This window comes from Archocentrus centrarchus, chromosome 9 (genome assembly GCF_007364275.1).
Source record: "Archocentrus centrarchus isolate MPI-CPG fArcCen1 chromosome 9, fArcCen1, whole genome shotgun sequence".
In the NCBI taxonomy this organism is placed as follows: Eukaryota; Metazoa; Chordata; class Actinopteri; order Cichliformes; family Cichlidae; genus Archocentrus; species Archocentrus centrarchus.
The window spans coordinates 16,494,104-16,522,090 of record NC_044354.1 but is presented as its reverse complement, the minus strand read 5'-3'; the positions used below and the strand labels follow the sequence as shown (position 1 = coordinate 16,522,090).

The following is a 27,987-nucleotide window of genomic DNA, read 5'->3' as shown; positions in this document are numbered from 1 at the left end:
AGCACTGCATGGCAATAGTCATAGAAACTTCATGTTAATGTGTTTTTCCTTGGTCTCCTTAATTGATTTCTGTATTTTCACTTGAGCTCAGTGATCAGTGTTTACATGTTTCCTTCACAATTCATTCAATTATAGTCTTGCAGTATTCATGCTTGTGAAATATCTATCGTCCTTGGCAATCCCAGCAGTCTATTGAAGATGAGCTTCTGCTTTGCCACCCTGTCAACCATGAGACAGAGTGCCACAAAGCCACCTGTCAGTGGTCCGTTAAGCAAAGCTCCAGGCTGACCAAGGACTGACCGGGAGCATCTGTGCCACTGTTTGTGTCTAATACGCTAATGAGAGCTGTCAAGCTGTCAAATGCACTCCCGTTGCCCTCCGGCACTAACAATGGCACCTTCAATTTGCCTGTCTTGAGTGACATTAACAAACGCAGTCACAAAGAGAACAGACGTGTGCCTGCAATGCACTGCACTGACATGTTCGCAAACAATGGAAAAAAAAAAAAAGAGAGACACACATAAATGCAAGCCAAACACGTATACAGAAGGATAGAAAGTGTGGGAGATGGCGAGAGATTTGTTATATTTAATAATGTAGTTATGTTTTTCACCTGCTGTTCCTCACGTTAAGTCCTCTTTCTCTGGTTGCCAATAGAGGCCAGTGTTGCTCAGTCACTGGGATGGAAGTTCCCCTCTACTTCAACAGCATTGAACAAGGCAAAACAGATCTAACAGTGCATTTATCCCTGATTAAAGCCATTAAGAAAAAAGTAAGTCATTCCCTGCAGTTTCACTAATTTCACATGAGTATTCCTGATTGATGCCATGAGCCGGGCTATGCGAACCTTTGCCACCCAGTGAAAAGAGCAGTAGACGCCAGTCAGTGGAGGAAAGTGTGTGTGTGTGTGTGTGAGATGTCTTAAGGCACTCCACGCTAAACCTGCCATACATCCATCAAGCTCACTCTGGATCCTCTCAGCTCACTTAACATGTTTCCCCCTGCAGTACTCTGAGGCTCTGACCTTGTTCCACAACAAAATCTTCCTGGCAAAATTAAATATATATGTTGGAATGGGAAAAATGGTTGCTCTTTGGGGTGCTGGCTGGAATGCTGACTTCCTGTACTCTCAATAAATAGGCAATAAGTTGATCGTGAAAGACTATCAGCACTTCCTGTTCACACAGAAGCACTGGTACTGTGTTTCACATGCAAACATGGTGGTCTTTAAATTTTTTTAAATCCTGCAGCATTGCTTCAATTGACATAGAAAGTCTTTGCATACAAAAGAGGCATATTAATAAGCCATAAGAACAAAGTTTCAATCTGCCACATGATCTTAGGCATCAGCAATAAATCCTGTCTTGATGACAACAAAACCCCAAACTCTAGTCAGTTCATCTAATCAAGAAATTAAACATTGATACAGCACCTGAAAAAGTGAGAAAATAACCTAACCTTACTTTGGTGACTGAATAATTTTAATTCTAACTTTTACCCCCTAAAGTCAGCAAAGAACATTTTTAAACCAAGTAGATATGGAGCATATTGACATAATTTAAAATTAAATACATGAGACATTTTACATTTTGTCAAACATGCACATTTGCAATGTGCAATGTGCAATGTGCGTGTCAATGTAATATGCACATAACGTAGAAAATAGCATAAATGATACAGTAAATTCTACTAAATGGGGCATCACGGTGGCGTGGTGGCTAGCACTGTTGCCTCACAGCACGAAGACCCTGGCTTCAAATTCATGTTCTCCCCGTGTCTCCATGGGATCACGCTGGGTACTCCAGCTTCTGTCCACAGTCCAAACTTGGTGGGATTAGGTTAACTGGTGATTCGAAATAGGCCATAGGCGTTAATGTGAGTGTTAATGGTTGTTTGTCTTTCTGTGTTGGCCCTGTGGCAGACTGGCGATCTGTCCAGGGTGAACCCGGCCTCTTGCCCTGTGGCAGCCATAATAGGCTCCAGGCCTATTATGGATGGATGGATGAATTTATTGAATTTTTAATGATTTCATGGTATCTTTTTTGTTTGGATGAAAAACTCCATTTTAATGAAAGCCTATCCTATCCTCAACACTTCTTACTGTGAGTTAGAAAAGCATATATCTCAAATAGCATGTATTCAGATCCATCCTATAAACTATTTGATGTGATGTGCTTAAAGGAATGATTCACTGTTTTTAATCCGTGCCTTATTAAAATGTTCTTTCCGTCACAGTCAAGCTTTCACTTCTTTTTCTTCCTCTTTGAACTTTTGCAGATGATTTCTTGTGTGCATGGTAACGGTACAAAAAAAAAAAAAAAAAACGCTACTGATTTTCATATACAGTACTTGTTCCACTTTCTCACTGCACTTATGGTGTTCTGGACCCACATATATACCATGCCTAAAACATTATTCATGTTATTCCTTTGAAGATGGTTAACTTCCCTTAGTATATACAGGATCATATACTGTATAATAATGTTAAGTAAGGAATTAAAATTAACCCCTTATTATAGGATTTTTTCATTTTGGTGTGATTTCTAATGTTCATAAATCCAAAAGGAAAGTTTAAAGTGAAAATATGGAAATGTAGAATAATAATAATAATAAAAAAAAAAAAAAACTGTTATCACCTGGAACTCCCCTATCCGCCCTGCTATCACTATCACCTGGGGATAGAAGGTGGGTGTTGTGGGAGTCTAATTCTTTGGAGAGCCTAAGCCTGCCAGGAGCTGACAGATCGTTTTTATTCTGCCAGAGATCAGACTCTTTATCTGGGCAAGAGAAAGGGAAGTGAATGCCTGGTGAAACACAGGTGGAACTGTCACACACCTCCTTTGGCACAGATTTTGATCGATTTGCCTTGTTTAGGTTGGTTTGCAGTGATTGGAGCGCTTGACATACGGTGGGGACAGGTGCATCAGAGACAACGTGGGTGAAAAGCATCTGCGCAGGGCTCATCTTTGCCCTCCAAGCGGTGGTTGGTCGACATTCAAAATTCACACATGAAATATATTAGTATCATCTGCGCCATGACTCATGAGCTGCTAATGGCTTACTGTAGCTCACAAACCTAGTTAAGCTCCCTGTTCAGCTTCGATTTCACTCATAGACAATGAAAGTCTGAGCGAATCCTAAATATTCTCAGCATTACACATGTAAACAGAGCTGGCAATTAAGCTCCCCTTCCTGTAATTTGTTAACACCGATGCTGACAAATATGAGAAAATAATTTAAAAATTCCAACTAACATGCAAATTTAATACTTGATCCGTGTTTATCTGTTCAGTGTAAAGGACTCAGACACAAGGCAAACGGTTTCCAGCTGCAACAGCATACTTCAAAGAGTCCAGGATCGTTGTAATTAAAGCGGGCATAGGATTCATTATTATGCTCATAAATCTCCCCTTGATTTCCCCTTGCTCAACACAAACTGGCACAGTTTTTGCTCCATTGCCTCATTGGCAAGCACTGCTGCCTCACAGCAAAAATATTGAACCACAGAGTAACTACAGTAGTTTTGCTCCTCTGTTACTGTAATATTATAATGAATAATATGGATGCTCATACAAGTGATTTTGAAGTTTCACCCTTTTGCCCTAGTGAGAACCTGAAAGTGGAGGTGTGTAAGTAGCTATCAAGACAAAAAATGATCAGTGGGAAATATTTGACAGCTGTGCCCTGACACATCATGTAGAAAAAGAATTAGCAGCCATGGCACTTTCATAATTTACCCACAGGCACAAGCATGTGAGTGTTGTTTACAGACTTTGCACAGTTAAGCCAAATTCAGAATAAAGGTGAAGTGATCTAGCACTTATATCAGGAAGGTGCTATAGTGTTATAACCTATGTTTGTGATGTATAACTAGAAATATTGAGCTTACAAAAAAAACATTTGGTTAACATTTACTTTTCTATTTATATTATCTGCTGCATATATTCATCATTTTAAATGGCTCAGAGTTTTTTTCATTCTTAGGGCCTGATGGATTGTTGACCTTCATCAGTGACTTTCTGTCACTGCGGATGTCTGCAGCATCCATTCAATGCAGGGCAACTTTCCGCGAGGGCGCAGGGGGGCACTGAGTCATCCAGCCAGTGTAAGCACTGTGTTGCTTGACCGGGAAAGGCACAAATATTTGATGAGTCCCTCAGCTCGCACTGTGTTAAAGATGCACCGTGTCCAACACAAACTCTGCAGCAGCTTAAGGACTGGTTTACTCTGAGCTGACTGTGATCAGTGATTGTTCAAAAAAAAGACACACAGAAGCGAGGCTGAAATTTTGTGCAAACATTTCCTACTCAAAAACCAGGGAAGTTCAAGTCCGGGTTCATGCGTCAGACTAGACATTAAAGATAAATAAGAAAAAAAAAAATATCTAAGAAGTTGGGAACTATTCCACAGCCACTTTGTCTATGCCATAGAAATACTTTGACCATGTGATGAGATACAGTCCTTATATAAGTCCAAACATCCTGGCCTAATATACAGCTCATATATATGCTCAGAAAAGGTTGATGAGTTGGCTATAAAATTGAAGCAAATATCCCATAAACCTGGCTGGCTTTACCATTGCTCTGCTCATGCTCTGATATTCTTTAAGTACCAACCACTTGCCCTCATGGATGACATGTGTAATCACATTATAAGTCTGTCTGACCCTCTGTCAAAATCCTGGCTTTGGGTCTGCTGCTGTAATGTGTCTAATACTATTCAAAAAGCAAAGCAGAAAAATAACAATAGACCTAATTCACATGCCTAACCTCTCTATGCTGTAACCAACGGCATACATACAGTATTTATCAGTATTCAGGCAATTGCATGGTGGTCTTACCCCGACCCAGTGAGCCAAAGCTGATATAATAAAGTGTGAAATAATTTAGGCTAAGCATTCTAAAAGCTTTTTAACATGCTGTGGGGCAGAAGCAGCTTTGCAAAAAGGAACAGATCAAGACCACAGCATTAGGATGAGGCGAAGTCCTTATCTGGTAACAAGGAGGAGAAATGGGAGAAAAGAAAGAAATTCACACCCATATTCCAAACCTATGCTGTATTTCATTTCACACAATTATGCCCAACTATTTGCCTGCAGTTACATTCATTGAAAATCCATCCCTGCGTTAATGGAATTATAATGATGTAGTGTATGCCGTGGCACCTAATCAAACGGAATTGATTTAAGTTGCTTTTTGGCCCAGGGCCCCTTGCAGCTCAAGGGCTCCCTGTGTGTCTTCTGTTTCTCTGACAGCCTTTGGCTTTGGGGAACAGACTTGATAGAATGAGGACTATGTGTGTACCTGCACATGTATGTATGTAGCATTTTCTTTTTGGTGATGTGCAGTATGCTGTTGGGTTGGCTCAGAGTTGAGTAACAAGTCAATGCAATACCAGTAAAGGTAAGGAAATAAAACTACTGGGGTAACAGCTGTGAGGTTTTAGTTACTTGATACTTTAAGGTAGATGCCAACATGCTAATATTGTCTTTGTGATAAAGGTAACATGCAGATGTGAAAGGTGTAGTGTTTGGCCTGTTTACCAAAATCAAAGTTTTTAAAAAATGCAAACTATGAGCTGATGATGGCACTAGATCTTTATTAAGTTATTATCAAAGTAATCCCGAATTACCTGGGCAGAAATGTATTTTTAGTACTTGCTTACTACTAGTAGTATTAGCATCGACTAATCACATTTGAATAGAAAAAAATGCCAAAATCTCAATTTTGCATTTTAAAACTTATTTACATTTGTAAACAAAGATGAAATATTGGCCGCTATTGCCAGAGGAATCATCAGAATAGTCGACGGGTAACTAGGTTATCAGTAATAAGTAAGTTGTAACACATACCAAATGTCATGGCAATCTATCTAATGGTTGTTGGGAGTTTTCATTTAAAAACCACAAACCCAATGAACCTAATAGTGGCGCAGAAAAGTGAGGAGATCAGATAAGTCATTAGGAGTCTTGATGAGTATGAAGTTTGTGCTTGTCTTTTTAACAGATGTTGGAATTGAGCAGGGTACACGTAAAACCTTGATCTACTTGTGGAGCCAGAGAAAAAAGTCAAGTCATCACCAAAATCATTACCATTCATCACCTGAGAACCATCTGTTTTCCCAGTTTCACAATGATTCATCCAGCTGTTAAAACAATACACAGAAAACACAAATGCCAACCTGCTGGTGGAGCTCAAAAAGATTTAGAGGGTTATTAAGATTCATTTCCCTAAGAATAAAATCTAATCAAAGTGTTGGGCAGACCAACAGACTGACCAGCATGACCTTCCCAGGAGATACGCTGCTAATGTGGCATGAAATCTGGAAGACCTCCCACATGAAAAAACAAAACATTAATACACATTTTGCTCTTGCAAATCAGTATTTCAAAAACCCTATCAGTGGGTTCACCTGATAAAGTCACAAAATGTTTGTTTCTTCTGGATTACTACTAAAAGGACTGCACCCAGAGCTGAGAACTGAAACCAGTTATGCTTTTTTTTTTTTTTGAGCTGCTTGAAAAAGGTCAGAGCCAGAAAGCCTTGCCCACAATAGCGCCAACAGGTTTATCCATCAAACACTGCACTTCAGCTGACCACCATCCTCCTCACTGCCCACAAAACTGCTCTGCAAACCAATTTTACATAGCCAGGTTGCATATTGCATTCACCCCCACTGACTAGCCTTTTGTGAGGCAGCTGCTAGTCTGACTGCTCTTTCACATGAAGCACTGTCAATTTCAGATGTCCTTGTGAAAAATAGGTGAATATGTTCAGCAATTAGAATCTTATTCAGCGCGGACACGAGATGGCTGCAGAATTACCTCAAGTCTGAGCTGAATCTGTAAAGCAAGGCAAGTGAATCAGGATATGTGAATAACTTGGAGCTGAGCAAAACGCAAAGACATCCACAGACAAAATGTACTGTGGAGCTAGGAATAGTTTTGCACATTTACAAAAGCTCATTCTAGCAATTCTGCCATCTGATTCTCGCTGAGTCTTCAGTGATGAGGTAGAATCAGATAGAGCACAGACCTTACATGAAAATACAACCTTTTTCCTCTGCTCTCTGAAAGCATGCAGCCAATTGTGTGTGACAAATTGAGAGCATTTTACAATGCCCTTTACCAAGCGTATGAAAAATTAGTTTCCCTGCCTCTTTCTCCTGTCTCCCTAACGTGGACACCCAAGTCTCCCATTTCCTGAATACCTTGAAAACACAAAAGGAGAGTAGTGACATTTATTGGGCCCGAGTTTATTTGTATTCCATCTCTTCCTTCACTACATGTCGGCTTTTATGAGCTCACTCAGGCGAAACATTAAAGAAGCTCATTCTTTATTAATCCTCACAATGACAATTCAAAGCTTCCGACATACTGACTTTACTGTGTGCTTGCATTTTCTACACTAAGAAATCAGGTTACTGTCATTATTTTTTAAACATCCCTTGGTTGTTGCTGTATGTGACGTTTGGCACTACGTGGGCTTTCCATTTCATCAAGTAGAATTACTGTACATAAAGAGTTGAAGTAAGTACTTTCCACTTGCACTGTTTAATGACCTTGTTCCACATAAAGTTGCATAAGAGTCTGCACTGAGCTGCTGAGTGATTTGACCTTGCTAGGTTGGCACGCTAAATCATCATGTTTCCCTCATGTTTATATACAAATTGAACACTGAATTCATTAACAGCACACAGTCCAAGGCTAAAGCTTCCCCCCATTTTTAGCCATATTTGACTCAAAGATATACAGCCAGTTGAATGCTAATTTAGTCACTTTGCATTTTGCAGCTGCCCTGGGCTCAATTTTACAGTTCGACATCTGTGGCCACCCTGAGGAGTGATAACCAGACATGTCAGATACTATTGCATATTATTGTACTTGGGGGCAAAATCGACTGAATTTGCCAACATGCATTTAATTAGGTGTTTGAGATACAAACAGCAATACAATATCACCGGGTTACTTGATGTCATATTTAAAGATTCTTTAGTGTTCCGAATCAACACTATGACTATTAAAAATGTAGAGAATGATGTTAGAAATAATTTGCTCATCCTGATGGCTTTTTCCTTCAGTCCTGTTTTCTTAATTTCTTATGTTATTCTACTAAAACATACAAAATGATATTTAACCCTTACATACCATGCAGTTTAAATTTGACCTGTTTGGTCAGCAGTAAAAATAAGAGGTTGAACTCTGATGACTTCCTAAAATGACTCAAAATACACAAAAATAAAAATAGTAATCTTAAAACCATGAAACTGTACATGCCATGTCCATGTGTATTATTTATGGGACAGTGGTGAAAGAGCCCAAGGGGGACCTTGACACTGTCATGAGAACTGTCTCTGTTCCCAACAGGTAAAGACGGGCACCTGCTGGTCTTTGAAGGCCCATGGGGGAATCTCAAAAACAGTACATCCACCCATTTTCTCCTGCTTCAGGGTTGTGGTGAGTGTGTGCACCTGTGGGAGGAAGCTGGAAAGAACCCACGCATGCACAGGGAGGACATGCAAGCTCCACAGAAAGGCAACAGACAGCTGGTGGATTTGAACCCAGGACCTTCTTCCTGTGAGGAACAGTGCAAACCACTGCATCAGTGAAATATCAAAATACAGAACAATGTGCTGTTTTTTAAGGAATTTCCCATATTATTATTTTTTCATTGAATTAAACACATCTCGAATTTTACTATTTGCTATTTACAGAAATGAAGAAATCAATAATATACTGGCAGAAAATTACCAGGACATTTTTTTTTACAGATTTCTTTTTAAGAATTGTGATTATATATGACAAAAAAGGAACAGAGGTCATCCAGAAGTCAGAGGGTGTTTTGACAAAGACAGGAGATCTGCAATAAGACAGGACAATGGTGGCTAGCAAGAAGGTTTCTGGTTCAAATCCTAGCTGGGGCTTTGGTGTGTGGGGTTTGCATGTTCTCCCTGTGCCTATATGAGTTTCCTACAGGCACTCTCTTCCCACATTCCAAAAGACATGCAGGTTAGGTTAACTGGTGGCTCGAAATTGGCCATGGATGTGAGGTGGGTTAAGTGCTTGAAACATTTAGAATAAAATGTTGTCTGAATGTACAGTTAAAGTGCTTAAAGTGAGCATGTTAGATCACATTTGCATTGCACTGAGAAAAAAAAAATCTAAAAATGAACAAATTAGAATCCATTTATTCTGAGCTAAGTGAGATTGAAAAAGAGCTCAAAAGATGCAAGCTAGAGTTTCCTAACACTGCTTTGCATGTGCAAAATAGTTTTGAATAAACAAAATTTTAAATGTTGTCTGTTCTGTTAACTAACACTGAGTTAATATTGTAGATGTAAAGGCTTTTTATGATATAGCAGTGAAGACAGTGTTTAGCAGTTGTGATATAATAAATCCCAACAGTTGCAGAATGTTCTTGCTATTTTCACTCTAAAGAAATTGAAATTTTTTCAAGTCTCGGGCAAAGCCGGACATGATATTGCGTAATAGCACTTTTTCTTCAAAAACAAGTGTTGTGAAACCAAAAAACACACTCTCCCAGCTCTCTGAAACATTAATTATGGATTAATCATCCATTTATAAATGTCAGATAGGCTATTTATACACTTTAAATCAATGCATGAGATAAGAGGGAATTCTTTGCCTGGCTCAAAATTGACCCGGGCCATACTGTGAAGGCATGAAAGATAAACAGCATGTAAGGGCTAATGGCTGATTTTGTAATGGTTGCTGTAATGGTTAACAGTTGAGATTTAGATCATCAGCAGAGAGCTGATACCATGCGTGTGTGTGTGTGATTACACAGGAGGTCACGGACGTTTCACTGAAAACCATCACACTTCTACCTTAAGTGAAACAAACGAGCTGAAACAAACTGAATAAATTCCACAATATAACAAAAGCCGAGTAAAGCTATATCCTGCTAATTTTTCCACATCTATGATTTAAACTAAACTCACAACGTGATTTTTTTGGAAGAAGGTTGGTCATAGTGAATCTTGTTGTGTCACCGTGTGGTTGCACTGGGGGCTGATGATTGAGCAATTTAAGGAAATTAGGACTCAGACAACATTTGGTCTTAAATTGTGCCAAGGGAACATTAAGCTTAGCAAAAACAGAAGTGTTGTTATTATTGGGAAATCAATAGTACTTTTTAATCCTAACTCAATTTGAGGGAGCTGAAGTCTCTGCAAACAGCCTGTTTTTTTTTTCTTAGTGGTGTGTGCACGCACCGGGTAATCAGATAATGTTGTTTTGTTTTGTTTTTTTCAGTCCTATCAAATAGCAACCCAATTTAATACTTGATTGTGAAGTTACTGACAGCTTCTGGTGTACAAATGTTTTCTTACTTTGATGTAGATGCCAACACTTATCAATTATGTTTGAATTGTTGGCAGACTACAAATAAGATATTTGTGATTACAGAAAGCTTTCAACCCGCTGCATCACAGAATCACTCAAATCATTTTTTGGGACAAATAAGACTTGTAGTGAAAGGGTGACATGGGTACATCAGCAGACAGGTAAAAGGGTCTAAAATTGGAGAACAAATGAGAAAAAAAAAAAGCAATGCCTCGGGGAACCAGATGCAAGGAATTTAAGAGAATAAAACAAGAAACAAAAACAACAAGTAAATGAGTATTATTAAGAGTCAGAAGTCTTTTTAAAGTGAAAAGGGAAAGCAGTTACAGGTAAACTCTTTACTATGTATCAAGATTGAAACAGGGAAGATTCAATGATATTAACAAAATGTTACAGATTCATTCAGGAATGTTTCACTGATGAGCTCACACAATAAATACTCTGTTACTTATAATGTTTCAATAGAAATATGCAATGATTCAATACACCTCGAGTAAGGTGGAGGAGGTGGGGGCGGGGGTGTAAGGGCAGCCGTTCCACTTCAAGACATAATGATGGATTATGACCAGACTGGACTGTATGTGGAAGTGCACAATCAGCTAAATGTAAGCCAGAGGCTGAGATTTTCATAAATATGTATGGCATCTTACATACTGTTAAGAGGCTGCAGTGAATTACAGATCAGCATTATCAATTCAGAAATACATAATTCTGCTGAGGTACATTTCAAAAGCGGCTTACTTCAATGGATGCAAATATGACACAATGGACTCAAAGAGCAGAAGAACTTTAAGCTCCTCACTTGACTTTCAGTTGCATACAGAATGAGCTCAAGTGACATTTTGTCCCAGCAGTTTTCACCTATCAAAGTACCATTTTAAAGAATCCATCCTCCAAGGACACTTTATTACACAGTGATAAGAAACTTGTAAAGAAAAGTTTGCAAAGTCCACTTGATTGGGGGGATGGGGGTGGGGGGCGTTGGGGCAAAAAGTGCAGAGCAATATTAGCAGCAATCCCTTGTACAATCTCGTTTTCAGTTTCTGAAGCAATCACGGGCCAGCAGAGCACAACTGCACCGCAATTAAGCTGTCTGTGATTTTTAATTAAAACTAAGAGGCGTGATCCGTCTAAAACTTTGTTTGCCTTTCAGGCAACGCAAGTTATCATCTTCATAATGGATAAGATTATAACGTTGTATGAAAAATGATCACATTACTATTCACAGTTTGACATAATATAAGGCAGACAGAGGGAGACAAAGTAAGTTATTTTTTCTTGCTTGCAGTTTGCCATCCAAACATTGTTACAATTAGGACAATAATTGTAATAGAGACATGAATTATTCAGAGGTGTGAAGCAGTTTCAGCTGTACCCACTAGGCACAATCAATACACTGCCTGATGCCTTCACTAAGGCAAAGTCCATTACAAGTTCTAATGCATCTGAGTAGCTTCTGAACCAAAAAGCAATTTAATGTTGATATCTCCGGGGACTGCACAAGAGAACTTGAGAGAGACCAATAAACAAAACCAGCACAGCAGCAAGCATACACAACCCTGAGGGATACAAGCTTTTACTGTACAAAACCGTTGACTCTGACTTTGTATTGACAACATGAACATCAAAACTGTAGCACTTTTAAAGTCCAGTCACAGGATAAATGAGTGGGTGAAACAGGAGCCAAAAGATGCACAAAAAACAAAGTTGTCTATTTTTTTTCTTTCACCACTGCCATTTTGTTTTTCAGTGTTGCAGCTGTGCACAACAAAACCCCCCTAAATATCATAGCAAAAAGCTTTTAAGGGCTATTTTCACATTACCTCAAAATAGCGTTTGTGTTAACTTGCAATAGTTTTGCAACAACTAGCAGTTAGTCTAGAGAAGTGCTAAACTGGATTACGAGGTGCAAATTAAAAAGTTCTGTAAATATGTGCCCATTATAAATAATCTAAAAGGATACCTACTTTAAATGTAGTTATGACTTTTAGGTTCATCTTCCTACGTGATGCTGCATCTAAGATATCATCTTAGAACATAAACTTATACTGAGAGAAAACATCATCTTCTTTATAAAAATGACCTGCCTTACATGTCCAAGAGAGCGGCATCTCCACTTAAGCATAAACATTCAATGAGTTCTAAAATTAAACTAAGAATTCAGAGGTTAAAATCAAAATTCTGATGACACAACCAGTTTTCTAAAATGACAAAGAAATAGAACTGTGAGAACAAAGTAAGAATTCTACCAACACATTGAGAATTCTAAGCTCAAAGCCAGTATTCAAAGATCATATTCAGAATTGTGAGAACAATTTCTTAATTCTAGAAGCACACTGAGAATTCTATTAAAAGCTAGTATTAAAGAAAGATCAAATTAAAGAATTGAACAAAGTAAGAAATCTACCAACACATTGAGAATTCTAATGAGACAGTAAACATTTTAAGCATAAAAATTCAATTAAAGTTAGAGTTCTAAAACTAAACTAAGAATTCAGAGGTTAAAATCAGAATTCTGATGACACAACCAGTTTTCTAAAATGACAAAGAAATAGAACTGTGAGAACAAAGTCAGAATTCTACCAACACATTGAGAATTCTAAGCTCAAACCAGTATTCAAAGATCATATTCAGAATTGTGAGAACAATTTCTTAATTCTAGAAGCACACTGAGAATTCTAATATTAAAAGCTAGTATTAAAGAAAGATCAAATTAAGAATTGTCAGAACAAAGTAAGAATTCTACCAACACACTGAGAATTCTAATGAGACAGTAAACATTTTAAGCATAAAAATTCAATTAAAGTTAGAGTTCTAAAATTAAACTAAGAATTCAGAGGTTAAAGTCAGAATTCTGATGGCACAACCAGTTTTCTAAAATGACAAAGAAATAGAACTGAGAAGGAAGTTTTGATCTAAGTTTTGATCTAAGAGGGAAATGTAACTTTGTTCAACCATGTGTTTGCTCAAATCTTAAAAGTGTGTATCAGTTTGTGGAGTGCGTTTGTGGAATGGTCTAGATGATGAAATTAAGTTAAGTACAACTATTGCACAATTCAAGAAAAAATATAAGGAGCATATAAATAATGTGTATAAATATGAATGAGATGTTTTGTTATTTTTGTTATTGTTGGATTGTAGCTTCATGTACATTAAAATGATCTATAGAAGATTGGGTAGATTGTATCACAGGGCACTTTGGCATGGGTAGGTGTGTGTAGCCATGCATGCTGGTGTTAGAGTATGCATGTTTGGTTAAAATGTTTGGTTAATATTATAATTCAGTTTAATTATGAACTTGTAAAAGGCAATGGGGACAGGACTAGATAAGCTATTGCTTCTTCCTGCTCCCTTTTCGAACACCTTGAGATTGTTATAAAATACATTGCTGGTCATTTTATTTATTTATTTATTGATGTTTGATTTGCATTTGTTATATAGGTGAATATGTGTATACATGCATATATGGATATATGTATGTTTTATTTTCCTACACGTTTATTTATTTTTTGTTGTTGTTTTTTTATTTTATTTTGATTGTTCGAAATAAATTGAATTAAAAAAAAAAAACACTGTGAGAACAAAGTCAGAATTCTACCAACACATTGAGAATTCTAAGCTCAAAGCCAGTATTCAAAGATCATATTTAGAATTGTGAGAACAATGTCTTAATTCTAGAAGCACACTGAGAATTCTAATATCAAAGCTAGTATTAAAGAAAGATCAAATTAAGAATTGTCAGAACAAAGTAAGAATTCTACCAAAACATTGAGAATTCTAATGAGACAGTAAACATTTTAAGCATAAAAATTCCATGAAAGTTAGAGTTCTAAAATTAAACTAACAATTCAGAGGTTAAAATCAGAATACTGATGACACAACCAGTTTTCTAAAATGACAAAGAAATAGAACGGTGAGAACAAAGTCAGAATTCTACCAACACACTGAGAATTCTAAGCTCAAAGCCAGTATTCAAAGATCATATTCAGAATTGTGAGAACAATGTCTTAATTCTAGAAGCACACTGAGAATTCTAATATCAAAGCTAGTATTAAAGAAAGATCAAATTAAGAATTGTCAGAAAAAAGCAAGAATTCTACCAGCACACTGAGAATTCTAATGAGACAGTGAACATTTTAAGAGTAAAAATTCCAAGAAATTGAGAGTTCTAAAATTGTGAGAATAAAGTCAGAAGTCTAGCAACACATTGAGATTTCAAAGATCAAAGCCAGTATTCAAAGATCCAATTCAGTATATTGACATTACAGCCAGAATTCTAGCAACACATTGAGAATTTTCAAATCAAAGCCAGTATACAAAGATCAAATTCAGAATTGTGAGAACAAAGTCAGAATTCTAGCAACACATTGAGAATTTTCAAATCAAAGCCAGTATACAAAGATCAAATTCAGAATTGTGAGAACAAAGTCAGAATTCTAGCAACACATTGAGAATTGGTAGATCAAGCCAGATATAACTATATGATTTCATTATATGTGACTGTATGGTGTCATTATAAGTGACTATATGCTGTCATTATATGTGACTTAAGGGTGACGTTATAAATGACTATATGATGTCATCGAATCTGACTAAATGATGTCATTATAATGTGATTATATGTGAACATTTGATGTCTTTATGTGTGATTATATATAACTATATGACGTTTCCACAGGCTGGCTCACGGCCCGTAACAACAAATGAGGGGAGGCAAAGGTATAGGCCAATCAGATTAGTTTTATTGAAAGTAAACAAATCAAAAAGCAAGATAAATATGGGATGTGAATATCTCAGTATGTCCTGTGTATGCAGTGTATGAGTGATTGGACATGTACAGTATGTGGAAATCTGAATGAATATTGCAACCCAAAACCAAACCAGAACAAAAGATAAACCAAGGTTACCTGGAGGAGCAGAGAGGGGAGAATGATTAGTAGAGCCCTGCTTAAATTAGTGAGCCCAGGTGGTTCCAATTACTCAAGGCCCACCTCTGCCTGCAGGAGCACCGCCCCTTCAAGTCAGAGGAGGGGCCGTGACAATGTCATTATATATAACTATATGATGTCATTAAAAGTGACTATATGATGTCATTAAAAGTGACTATATGATGTCATTTTATGTGATTATATGTCATTATATATAACTATATGACGTCATTATATATAACTGTATGATGTCATTATATGTGACTATACTGTATGATGTCATTGTTGGTATCACTCCCTTCCACTAGAGGGCTCCAATCATTGTTTACATTTTTTGGGCTGTCTGACGTGCAAGGAAGAAAGAGACACGATAGCCTTTTCAGCTACAGAGAGCCAAACAGAAAAAACAAAGCAGACAAAGATTAAACCTGTCACTTAACTATCCAAATAACATTGCCCCAACGTGGTAAGTTGATCTGATTATTGTCAAACATTTGTTTAATTGTGTAAACGGACGTTGTGTTGTTTTGAAGATGTAAACTATCGTTGTTTTGCATAAAAGTGAAATACGTTTTCCCGCATGGGTTTTCAAAGGAGATATGTCGCTGTATTCAATCAGAATATCTGTGAGATGCACAAATTCGGTTTAATTTTGTGTTTAGATCTGTAAGATCCTCATAATGTGTAATCTGATGTGTTGTTGCATTTGTTTAGAGTATAAAGCTAAGCGTCTTGACAGTTTATCAACCTGGAAAATGTAATGTTAGAGATTGTAAAGTGTTTAAATGCTGAATTTGAATCTCAGAGTTATAAGTGATTAATCTAGCACAACCTTAAATGTGAGTTATTCAGACGGTTTATAGTGAAAGGTTCTAAATTTGTGTTTATTTGTATTATGATCTTAAATATTGTAATTTCATTTTATTTACAGTTTAACCGGCTGTCATTAGGCTGTGTATAGCCAGAGGGCAATAAAAAAAAAACAACTACAACAAAACAACAAGTTTATGTTATTCGTAACATAAAGTTAAACACGTCGGCAACATGTCCAACAAAGAAGAGTCTGAGGGAGAAGCAGACCTCGCGACACTGAGGAGAAGGCGAGGACAAGCCAAAGCAGCCATAACTAAAATGATTACAGCTGCAAATATAAAGATAAGAGAAAATGAGCCTGAAGAGTTGAAGGCAGTACTGGAGAGCCTTGACCTAGCTGTCACTCGACTCCAGGAAACACACAGACTTTATCATGATAGGCTCACTGATGATATTGACAAAGAAGAGTCGGAAGCCTATGAGAAGGTCATCTTGATGAGTGTTCATGATGTGCGCCACAATGCTTTAGCCTGGCTGCAAGAAGTTTACACTCCTGGTGAAGTTGATGATCAGCTAATTGCTGGTGAATTGGACATCATAAATCAAACTCCTCCAGATGACACGGATGATGACAACCCCATGTCAGCTGAGCTAGAAAACCTACGTGCCTTACGAAAGAAAGAACAAGAAAACTTTGAGCTATTGCTTCGGCGCAACAAAGAGGAGTTTGAACTGGAACTCCAGCGAATGCATCACAAGGCCGAGCTAGATGCACAGATATTACACAATCAACAAAAGATACAAGCTGTAACAACAGATCTATATTCTACACCTAAGGCTGGCAAGAGCCCATCAACAACACGACCATCACTGTCACCAATATCAGAAGATTCAATCTCACACCTGCTTGAATTATCAAGGCAGCAGTATCAAGCCCAAGTGGACTCCCTGAGGCTCCCACCAACTAACATGATAAAGTTCAATGGTGACCCCCTTCAGTACTGGAAGTTCATGAGGCTTTTCACCACAATGGTGGACAAAGAGTCTGTTGCTGCAGAAGAGAAGTTAACTCGTCTACACCAGTACACTGAAGGAAAAGCTCAAGATGCTGTTAGTCACTGCTTATACAATCCCGATCCCAGTGCAGGCTTCAAGGAAGCACTCGAGCGACTAAAAACAAGATTTGGAAATCCTCATACCATCTCCCAGGCTTGGGTTGAGAAGGTTTTGAACTTTAAAGAGATAAGAGACAATGTGCAACTCAGAGATTTTGCGGACCAACTGAGAGGCTGCAAAGATACACTTTCTGCTATGAAATGTGAGGAAGAGCTCAGTGGTCGCCGCACATTGGTTGAAATCATCAGTAAACTACCACCAGATCTCAGGTCCAAATGGTTAAATGTAAACTACGATATCACTAAGGGGGGACGTCTACCTAAACTTGAGGACGTTGTCAACTTTGTTGAGACAGAGGCTGAGAAGAGATCTGACCCAGTCTTTGGTGGCATAGTGAGTTACAAGAAGCAGGAGAAACCAAGCAATGTTATGTTATCCACCAAAAGCTCAAAGAAACCTCGGCCAAACTACTCTGCAAATGTTAAGGCAGCTGCAGTTCAAGAGAACAAGTTTACACCCACCAAACGGCCAGTTAATTCAAAATGTCTAAAGTGTTCAGAGCTCCACTTCCTGAACCAGTGCCCAGCTTTCCGATCACTGACTGTGCCAGAACGCCTCATGTTTGTTCAGGAGAAGCACCTGTGCCAAAACTGTTTCATGATGGGTCATAGTGCTGAGGTATGCACACGCAATTGGGTATGCAACGTACCTGGCTGTGGACAGAAACATAACAAATGGCTACACCCAAACCACACTAACAAGCAAAATACAGCAGCAAGTCAGAATGCCACGGGTGACAATAAAACAACTCAACAAACACAATCTACCCAATCACCTAACGTCACTTGTGGATTTGCTGGTGCTGGAAATGGTAAAGTTTGCTTACCTATTGTTCCTGTGGTTGTTAGAGGCAAAGCTAGCAACATCAGTTCTGTCACATATGCATTGCTTGACCCTGGAGCCAACACAAGTTTAGTGTCAGAAGAACTTACAAAGAAACTCAAGGTCAAAGGCAAACCTGCAAGGCTGGATCTTGACACAGTAGGAGGCAGCCAAGAAGGCATATTTACTCGATGTGTGAATCTTGAGATAGACTCTCTACATGATGGCAACATGTATACACTCAATGGTGTGAGAACCCTAAGAAAGTTAAACATAGGTCTCAGCTGCCTTGCCACACCTGATGAGGTTGCCAGATGGGATCACTTAGCAGGCATTCCTATTCCCAGTGTTAACTCTGATGATGTGCACCTCGTCATTGGACAGGATGCCCCACGCCTTCTCAGAGCTGAAGAATATCGTGTAGGTGGAGATAATGATCCATATGCTACAAGGACAGTGCTTGGTTGGGCCATAAATGGACCAATTGATTACAAAGAAGGCGGAAAGAATGTCAAGGCCTATTTCCTCAAGTCAGATCACAGTCTGCAAATGCAGGTGGAGAGGTTTTGGAAGCTTGATGACCCCACCCAAAAGGACAGCCTATCAATCAACGACCAGAAGGTGATTAAGCAGTGGGAGAATTCAGTCTCTAAAGATGGCTCACACTACATCTTAGACATACCTTTTAAGAACGAAGCTGTGGCGCTACCAAACAATGTCAACTTAGCAGCACACAGACTGCAACTCCTGGAACGTAGACTGACAAAAAATGCAGACTTGCAAATGAAGTATGTAGAGGCAATGAAGTCAACCATCAACAATGGCTATGCGGAAGCAGTCCCTGCTTCGTTTCCTGACCGCAATGATGGCAAGGTATGGTACCTCCCGCATCATCCAGTGATTCATCCTCGCAAGCCAGAAAAGGTACGGGTAGTCTTTGACTGTGCAGCTAAGTACGATGGAGTATCGCTCAATGATGTTGTTCATCAAGGACCAGACTTAACAAACAAATTAATAACTGTGTTAATTCGATTCAGACAAGGTCCTATTGCTATGATGGCAGATATCGAAGGCATGTTTAACCAGATTTATGTAACACCAGACCACAGAGACATTCTGCGATTCCTGTGGTTGAAAGACCATGATCAAAGGAATGAGGTAGTTACCTACCGTATGACATCTCACCTCTTTGGCGGAGTGTGGTCTCCAAGTGCAGCAAGTTTTGCCTTAAGAAAATGTGCATCTGACCATGCACATCTGTATGATGCAGACACCATCTCCACTGTTGAAAGAAACTTCTACGTGGATGATTGTCTGAAATCTTCTGACTCACCTCAACAAGCCATCCATCTAGCAGCGCAGCTGACCAACCTACTCAAGCAAGGAGGCTTTCACTTGACCAAATGGACAAGCAATTCTGCAGAGGTCCTGAAGTCCATCCCAGAGCAGGAACATGCAAAGCGCTCACCGTCATTGGACCTGGATCAAGATCCACCAATGGAGAGAGCTCTGGGTGTGTTATGGGACATAAAAAATGATTGCCTCACATTCAGTGTGAATGTTAAGGGCAAACCCAGCACCAAAAGAGGCATGTTAAGCACAATAAGCTCGGTCTATGACCCCCTGGGTTTAGCTGGCCCATTCATTTTACGAGGAAAGGCACTATTCCAGTCACTGTGTCGCATGAAGCTAGGCTGGGACGAAACCATTCCAAGTAAGATTGCTGAGCAATGGGGCCGGTGGTTGGATGACCTGCCAAGACTTTGCAAGCTACAAATTCCTCGATGCCTCAGACCAACAGTCTATACTGTACCTTCAGTCACCATGCAGCTCCATCACTTCAGCGATGCGTCTGAGTTGGGATACGGTGCCGTCTCCTATCTCAGGCTCGTTTGCCATAATAACATATACTGTAACATCATCATGTCCAGGAACAGGCTGGCTCCAGTCAAAACAACCACTATCCCAAGACTAGAACTGGCGGCGGCGGTGGTAGCAGTGCAGCTTGACCTGAAAATCCACCAAAGCTTTGAGCTACCCCTACTGGACTCCGTCTTCTGGACTGATAGCACCATTGTGCTGCATTACATCAGAAATGAAGATAAAAGATATCAAGCCTTTGTCGCAAATAGAATCTCACAGATCCGTGAAGTTTCAGCAGCCTCGCAATGGAAGTACGTCTGCACAGAGCACAACCCTGCAGATGATGTTTCTAGAGGATTTTCAGCTGAAGAACTTGCAAGCAATGAGCGCTGGCACAAAGGTCCTGCTTTCCTTTGGCAGAGAGAAGAGTTTTGGCCTCTCCAGCCGGAACTAGGTGGCTTACCTTCAGAAGCTGAGGTAAAGAAATCAAGTCAGACATACACAATCTCATCTAAAGTCACCACTCATTCAGCAGTTGATTGTTTCTTCCACAAGTATTCCTCCTGGTACAAACTCAAGCGAGCTATTGCATTGATCTTACGGGCAAAAGACATTCTTTTGAAGAAGATGAAAACTAAACTATGTGCACCTGTAACGCTTAATGATCTGAAGCGGGCGGAGATTTCCATCATTGACTATGTTCAACGCTCCCAGATCACCAAGCCACTGAGGGTTAATAACTTGAGGAAGTTAGCACCAGTACGCCTCAGTGATGGACTACTTCGAGTTGGAGGCAGACTCACCAATGCTCCAATACCTGAAGCAGCAAAACACCCAGTGATCTTGCCACAGAAGCATCATGTCAGTGAACTCATCATATGGCACTTCCACAAACTCACAGGTCATTCAGGTGCTGAGAGGGTCCTCTCTGAGATTAGGCAATCCTTCTGGATTGTCAGAGGACGCATCACAGTGAAACGAGTCCTAGCACGGTGCATACCATGCAAAAGGCACAGAGCTCCAATCAGTACGCAGTACATGGCCGACCTACCAGCCGATCGTGTGACTCCAAGTCAACCACCTTTCACCAGTGTTGGAGTCGATTACTTCGGTCCCATTAACATCAGAAGGGGACGCGGTGAGGTGAAGAGGTATGGTTGCCTGTTCACTTGCCTAACAACCAGAGCCATTCATTTGGAGGTAGCGCACAGTTTGGACACAGATTCCTTTATAAATGCTCTTCAGCATTTCATGGCTCGTCGGGGAACACCTCAATTGATGCGCTCGGACAACGGATCAAATTTCGTTGGTGCCCGCAGTGAACTACAGAAAGCGCTGGATGAATGGAATCAACAAAAGATTGAAGAACATCTGCTCCAAAGAGAAACACAATGGAAGTTCAACCCCCCAGCAGCCTCACACATGGGAGGTGTATGGGAGAGGCAGATCCGAACAGTGCGTTCAATCCTCATGGGCCTTACAGGACAACAGACTCTGGATGATGAAGGATTAATGACACTCTTCTGCATCATTGAAAAAATTGTCAATGGACGACCACTAACAAAGCTGTCAGAGGACCCAAGAGATGGTCAGCCTCTGACTCCTAACGATTTGCTTCTGTTAAGACCTGAGTGTTCTCTACCCCCTGGTCACTTTGTGAAGCAGGATCTGTACCGTCGACGCTGGCGCCAGGTCCAGTACTTGGCGGACATTTTCTGGACTCGATGGACAAAGGAGTATTTGCCTAGTCTACAGCAGAGGCAGAAGTGGACCCACCATTCCAGAAATTATCAAGTAGGTGATCTTGTACTAGTTCTGCATGAATCTACACCTCGCAGTCAGTGGCCCCTTGGATTGGTCATTGATGTCAATGTTGGAGCTGATGGACTGGTACGTTCAGTTCAAGTAAAGACACAAACAGGTATTTATACTCGCCCCATCCACAAACTATGTTTGCTGGAAGGGAATATGGACAAGTAAGCTCTACAGACTTTCAGCTTGTGTTTTCCATGAGACTGTTACAATAGTTGTTAGCCGTGTGTTCAAGATTAACAGTTATTGCTCTAAAGTGCATGTATTACTGTATTATTACATAGTCGTTCACCAATTTTACTTGGATGACCATCTGTTGAGGTCATCGGGGCCGGGATGTTGGTATCACTCCCTTCCACTAGAGGGCTCCAATCATTGTTTACATTTTTTGGGCTGTCTGACGTGCAAGGAAGAAAGAGACACGATAGCCTTTTCAGCTACAGAGAGCCAAACAGAAAAAACAAAGCAGACAAAGATTAAACCTGTCACTTAACTATCCAAATAACATTGCCCCAACGTGGTAAGTTGATCTGATTATTGTCAAACATTTGTTTAATTGTGTAAACGGACGTTGTGTTGTTTTGAAGATGTAAACTATCGTTGTTTTGCATAAAAGTGAAATACGTTTTCCCGCATGGGTTTTCAAAGGAGATATGTCGCTGTATTCAATCAGAATATCTGTGAGATGCACAAATTCGGTTTAATTTTGTGTTTAGATCTGTAAGATCCTCATAATGTGTAATCTGATGTGTTGTTGCATTTGTTTAGAGTATAAAGCTAAGCGTCTTGACAGTTTATCAACCTGGAAAATGTAATGTTAGAGATTGTAAAGTGTTTAAATGCTGAATTTGAATCTCAGAGTTATAAGTGATTAATCTAGCACAACCTTAAATGTGAGTTATTCAGACGGTTTATAGTGAAAGGTTCTAAATTTGTGTTTATTTGTATTATGATCTTAAATATTGTAATTTCATTTTATTTACAGTTTAACCGGCTGTCATTAGGCTGTGTATAGCCAGAGGGCAATAAAAAAAAACAACTACAACAAAACAACAAGTTTATGTTATTCGTAACAGTCATTATATCTAACTATATGATGTCAGTATATATAACTACATGATGTCATTATAAGTGACTATATTGTACGATCAAGGTTGGTATTCCAAGATCGAATTCAGTATATTGACAACAAAGGCAGTATTCAATCAACACATTGAGAATTCTAATGAGACAGTAAACATTTTAAGTACTTCATTACTTAAGTTGAGCGATGAAGTACTAATACTTCATTACTGTACTTAGTAAGTAGAATAAGTAGAATTTTCAGGTATCTGTACTTTACTTGAGTATTTATTTTTATGACTTTTTTTTTTTTGTTTTACTCTACATTTTTGCACAAATATCTCTACATTCTAAACCTTACATTTTAAAAACAAGCTGTTATTTTAGGTTTAATGCATCTGAGGGGAGGGCATCAAACTGATCTGAACCTAAATGGAAAGAACAGTAATACATAAGACAATCCTAATGGTGCGTCCGTCTATCAACAGGCCTTATTGCACTCTAAGAGATGAAAGAGGCAAGAAAGACATTATGCATCATTTATAGTAGTATACTCAGGGGTTAAACTAGGCCAAAACAATCTGCAACACAAGTTGTGGTTTTAGTACTGAAGAGCAAGCACAAAGGGATGTAATGCTTTTTAAGTGTCAGGTAATTTCGAATGCCACTTTCAAACTGATTGAAAAAATATTAGCAAACACAAAAACAGTTTCTCTGCAGTTTGTCACATAGTGTGTCTGCTGGCTAAAGGTACAGCTACTTTAGATAAAGGAATGGCACTCTCAGAAAGAAAGAAAGAACAGGAGAGGAGGAAGAGAGTTTATTTTTTAAACACTGCTCAGTAACATTTGATAAACTGGAAATTTTGATTCAAATTTTTTTTACTTGTATAAATTACATGTACAATTAAATCTTTAGCATGAAAAGAAACAAACAGATTTCAGCTCTGCACATAATGTGAAGGTATTTTTTTTCCATGATGTGAAATGTCTTGCGAAACAAATTGATGTTTGAAAACTAATACTAATAACCTATTTGTTATTCAAAGGTTGCATGAAAAGACCAGGCAGTTTAGTGCAGGCTACTCTAGTTAGTTTTCATTATTGTGGTGAATTTACAGTAATGCAAAATGTTGGACTGGTGCAGAGAAGTTATGGTGTTCTGATGGTGCTTAAATTTATTTACTTTATTCCACCTTTATACCAGCTTTATAGTGTCTAATATAAAGACAGCATAAACAGCATACAGTCAATGTAGGAGATGTAAATCATCCAGTGTAGCTCGTGAAACATCTTATATCTTGATGAATTGACTTGTTTAACTCCACAAAGAGTAGTAAACCTCAGAGCAGCAGTAACGACAGGACCACATGTCAGCTGATCACAGCCTGTGCACAAAATCTACTGCGGTTCACAATAGAAACTATTGTGACTTATTTCTAAGTGATTCATTTCCCTGCACTGCACACTACACCCAATTATGGGGTTCCCCTCACCCACTTTAACCCCTGACTTTACTAGTTTTTCTGTTTAGGTGTGGAGGCAAAGTCACCAATATACAATGTAAGCAACAGCAAACAGAGGTGTAGAAATGTTCTTCAAAAAGTTAATTTTAACTTTCATACTTTGAGTACATTTCAGAGCATGTACTTTTTCATTTTTAATTGAGTAAAGAAGTTGAATGAGTACTTCAGTCTTTACCAGAGTATTTTTTAACACGTTTCTGTACTTCTACTCTTACAGTAAGTGAAGGATGCCTGTACTTTTCTTGCCTCTGCAAAGACACAATATATCTGTAATTATGACTGTCTACTGGGTGTGGCCATGCTTTTGGTTGTTAGGATTGCTACAGTGTGACATTTTCATATCCACCAAATGGACATACCCACAGCAGATTGAACCACAGGAGCAAAAGAAACAGCTGCAGCTTCACTCATCACAACAGAAAAACAGCTGTAGCTGCGCTCATAAGCAGTAGCTGGATACTGAAAGATCACTCTTATAAAATGAGCAATGAGCTCTAATTCCACCACATAAACAGTCATATCTCTCCTTTCCTTAATATCTACAGCCTTTCACCCTGTCGGTTAACTGGCAGCGCAGTATAACAGAATGGCACCGACACTCAAACTGTTCATATGGATCTCAGGGAAGCATATTGTAAGGTAAGGCAAATGTTATTGCATAGCAACGAGACAGTATTGCAAGTTAACACAAATCTTATTGGAAGTTAATTGAATGACTCTTTTCAGTTTGGCAAGCATCTGGCTTGATGAGTATGGAAATGAAAAAAAAAAAAAAAAGCAAAAGCAGGGGAGCAGTCAAGAGTTTCCAGAACTCTGATTTTCTCTTGTACTGAAGTCTTTGTAGGTACAGTGAAATTCTGCAAGACACCAGACTAAAACCAGATGCAACACAGCATAGAGGTGACTCCAGGGCACGAAAAACCATGTGAAGACAGAGCCACTCTCAACCAGAAGCTGACCTTAGAAGAGAGTAGGGTTAGTGAATGCCAAAACAATCACTACAATCAATGTACCAAGCTGAACTACTTTAAAAAGGTACAATGTACTATTTAATCTTACCTGTTTGATTAGGTAACATTCACTGAAATGTAATTTTGCAAAAGCCATCAGGAAACATTATGATTGTGTTGAAATAATTTTAAAAATCTTTAAAAAAGAAAATCTTGTATCTATCATCACAAACACCAAGTCAAGGTGGTGTCATTTTCTTTGGATCTGTTTGGTTGGTTTCATCAACTAACAGTGGCAATGTTGTGAAAACAGAGACAAGCAGCAAAGTTTGTCATCTAGTTGCTCTGAAAGGAAGTCTCAGGGAGCTCAGGGAGCAGATGGTCACTGAGCTGAGAAGAGTGTAGAAGAACAGATGACCACAGAGGTAGATGCTAATATTTCCACAGAAGTATGCTGCTCCTGCAGTAAAACTGTGGATATTCATTACTTGCACAAGACATCTCTCTGTTATTGTATTCAGTAGGTGATGACCTAAGTAGCTGTCTAGAAAATGCCCCATGATTTATGCTGATATTTACAGCATGCTTCCATTATGACTGATTTCTTACCACAGTCACAAATCAGCAACATATTCAATGCAGTTTACGTTACCCTATGTCAGCAAATGACTTCCATTTGCTGCATAACACCCAAGATCGATTTACTCTGCAAAGAAAAATGAGCCTATTTGAAATATTCAAATGTAAGTTCTGCCTTGAAGTTAAAACACTCAAACAGACATATTAGTTGGTGCTCCTCTTTTTTTTTTTATTACTTGAATATTTCCCATATTATTTCCTTTTAGTTCTAAAGGACTTTTGGTGCTTCTGGACCTTCAGCAATGATGTGCTGCAAACATTTGAAACTTGTTAATGTAATGTAATTGATGTCATTCATCAGAACTGACAAGGGGTCTTCAAAATGACAAGGCTTCAGCAGGATCTTAGTCTTCATTGGCCAGGAGATGAATGGACCAGAGGAATAATTCAAAGTGAAAAATCAGCTCCTTGAGAATTAGTTCCCCTCTTCCAGGCATGGTGAAAAATTCCTGTCAGAAAATAGAACAGTTTTCTTTTTCACCACACTAATTTACAGCTGGCAGTTAGATGACAAACTCTACTTTGATTATGAAATTCAATTGCTGGGAACCAGATTTGTTTTGAAGGTAGACAATAGCAACTATCATACTATTATCCACTGTTTTCCTGTAAACTTTTACAGGAATGCAAGATTTTAAGCACTTCCACATTGGCTTAATTTTTCCAAGCTGGAAGTTACATCCATCCTTTATACTATCCATGTTCACCATGTGTTAACAGTGGCTAGTATTAGAGGATGGAGAAAGGTGACAGCAGTTTGAAGGCCTGTTTGTATGTTTGCAAAAGTCTTTTACCTGGAAACTGTGGTGAAAGAGAGCTGCCATGAATGAAAACATCTGAAGATGAGCCTCCCTCTTTCTCACTCACCTACTTTCACTCTCATCATGTTCTGTCCTTATTTAAGAAGCTACAAGGAAGTCGGTTTGGTGTGAAACTTGTTGGTAAGTGTTTATTATACTTAAAATAACATAACACATTGTTGTCAAGGCAATCAAACACATTAAGCGCAGTGAAAGTGATTATTTCACTTCAGCTGGCTCCTGTCAGCTCCACAAGTATGTGTGAGGAGGAAAAAAAAAAAACTACTGTATGTGATGTAAATGACAGCATTTTGCAGATTAACGATTCTCAGTTTGATCCAAATTAAGACCAGAGCAAATAAAGATGAGTAACACCAGTACATATTCACTATATTTATCCCATTTTCATTCAGTTATTATTTAATAATAATTGCCAACAGCTCTTTAATATATTTATATCTTATTCCTCACTGTAAGGGATGCTGATTATTAATTTAACAGTGGTATTTGACTGGTATTCACTATCTGCTGATAGCCACAGTCAAGGTATTGATATCAAATTGGAACAGGAAAAAACTGGATGGCACGATCTGTAGTATATATATATATATATTAAATAGATAAAGTGATAAAATATATAAAAGCTTTAGTCAGTGTAATCCAACAGGAAAACTGTTCTGTTTGCAAGAGATCTGATAGTGTTTACAGTCTTTAGCTACTACAAAAGATGCAATCAAATACATAAAAGAATATTAATTCCTCCCCTTTTTTTTTCTAAAGAAGTCAATTTAGTTCAAACAAATCGCTGAAAATTATTTTGGGTTTTTGTGCTTCATCGGTATGTTAGCTGCCTTTTTTTTTTTTTTTTTTCCAAAAATAAATCAGAGGAAAGTGTGATTATCATCAGTTCTTATTAGTGCATGGCATTTAGGAAACAGGAGGACATAATCTTCATATGCTGTGTCTCATTGTAATCACCTTTTCCCCAAGATTAATGGTAGGAAATGGGTCTTTAGGCGGGGATGAGTCACCCAGGAAGGGGAGCCAAGTGGGAGAACATGAAAATGGCATTTTTAAAGAGTGGGAATCATAGCCACTGTCTATGTGTTTCTATTTTCAAAGAGCCATTAAGCACTGAGGCAGAGCAGGATAGACTTTAAACACCCTGTGTCCTACAATATTCCAGTTTAATAGCTTGTATATGTTACCTGCTGTGGGGATACAGTCAAGCTTG

The 27,987-nt window shown here is 38.7% G+C and overlaps 2 protein-coding genes across 2 annotated transcripts; both read left to right on the top strand.

Annotated features, from left to right (window-relative positions):
• The first annotated feature begins 16,361 nt into the window (after positions 1 to 16,361).
• On the top strand, positions 16,362 to 21,166 carry LOC115786006 (uncharacterized). Its single transcript, XM_030737996.1, has 2 exons — positions 16,362 to 18,249; positions 20,805 to 21,166. Exons 1-2 carry the CDS (start codon positions 16,423 to 16,425, stop codon positions 20,832 to 20,834), a joined length of 1,857 nt encoding a protein of 618 aa, XP_030593856.1. The 5' UTR covers positions 16,362 to 16,422; the 3' UTR covers positions 20,835 to 21,166.
• A 75-nt stretch (positions 21,167 to 21,241) lies between these two features.
• On the top strand, positions 21,242 to 22,813 carry LOC115786215 (uncharacterized). The gene is made up of 2 exons (XM_030738270.1): positions 21,242 to 22,297; positions 22,763 to 22,813. Exon 1 carries the CDS (start codon positions 21,244 to 21,246, stop codon positions 21,943 to 21,945), a length of 702 nt encoding a protein of 233 aa, XP_030594130.1. The 5' UTR covers positions 21,242 to 21,243; the 3' UTR covers positions 21,946 to 22,297; positions 22,763 to 22,813.
• The last annotated feature ends 5,174 nt before the right edge of the window (positions 22,814 to 27,987 follow it).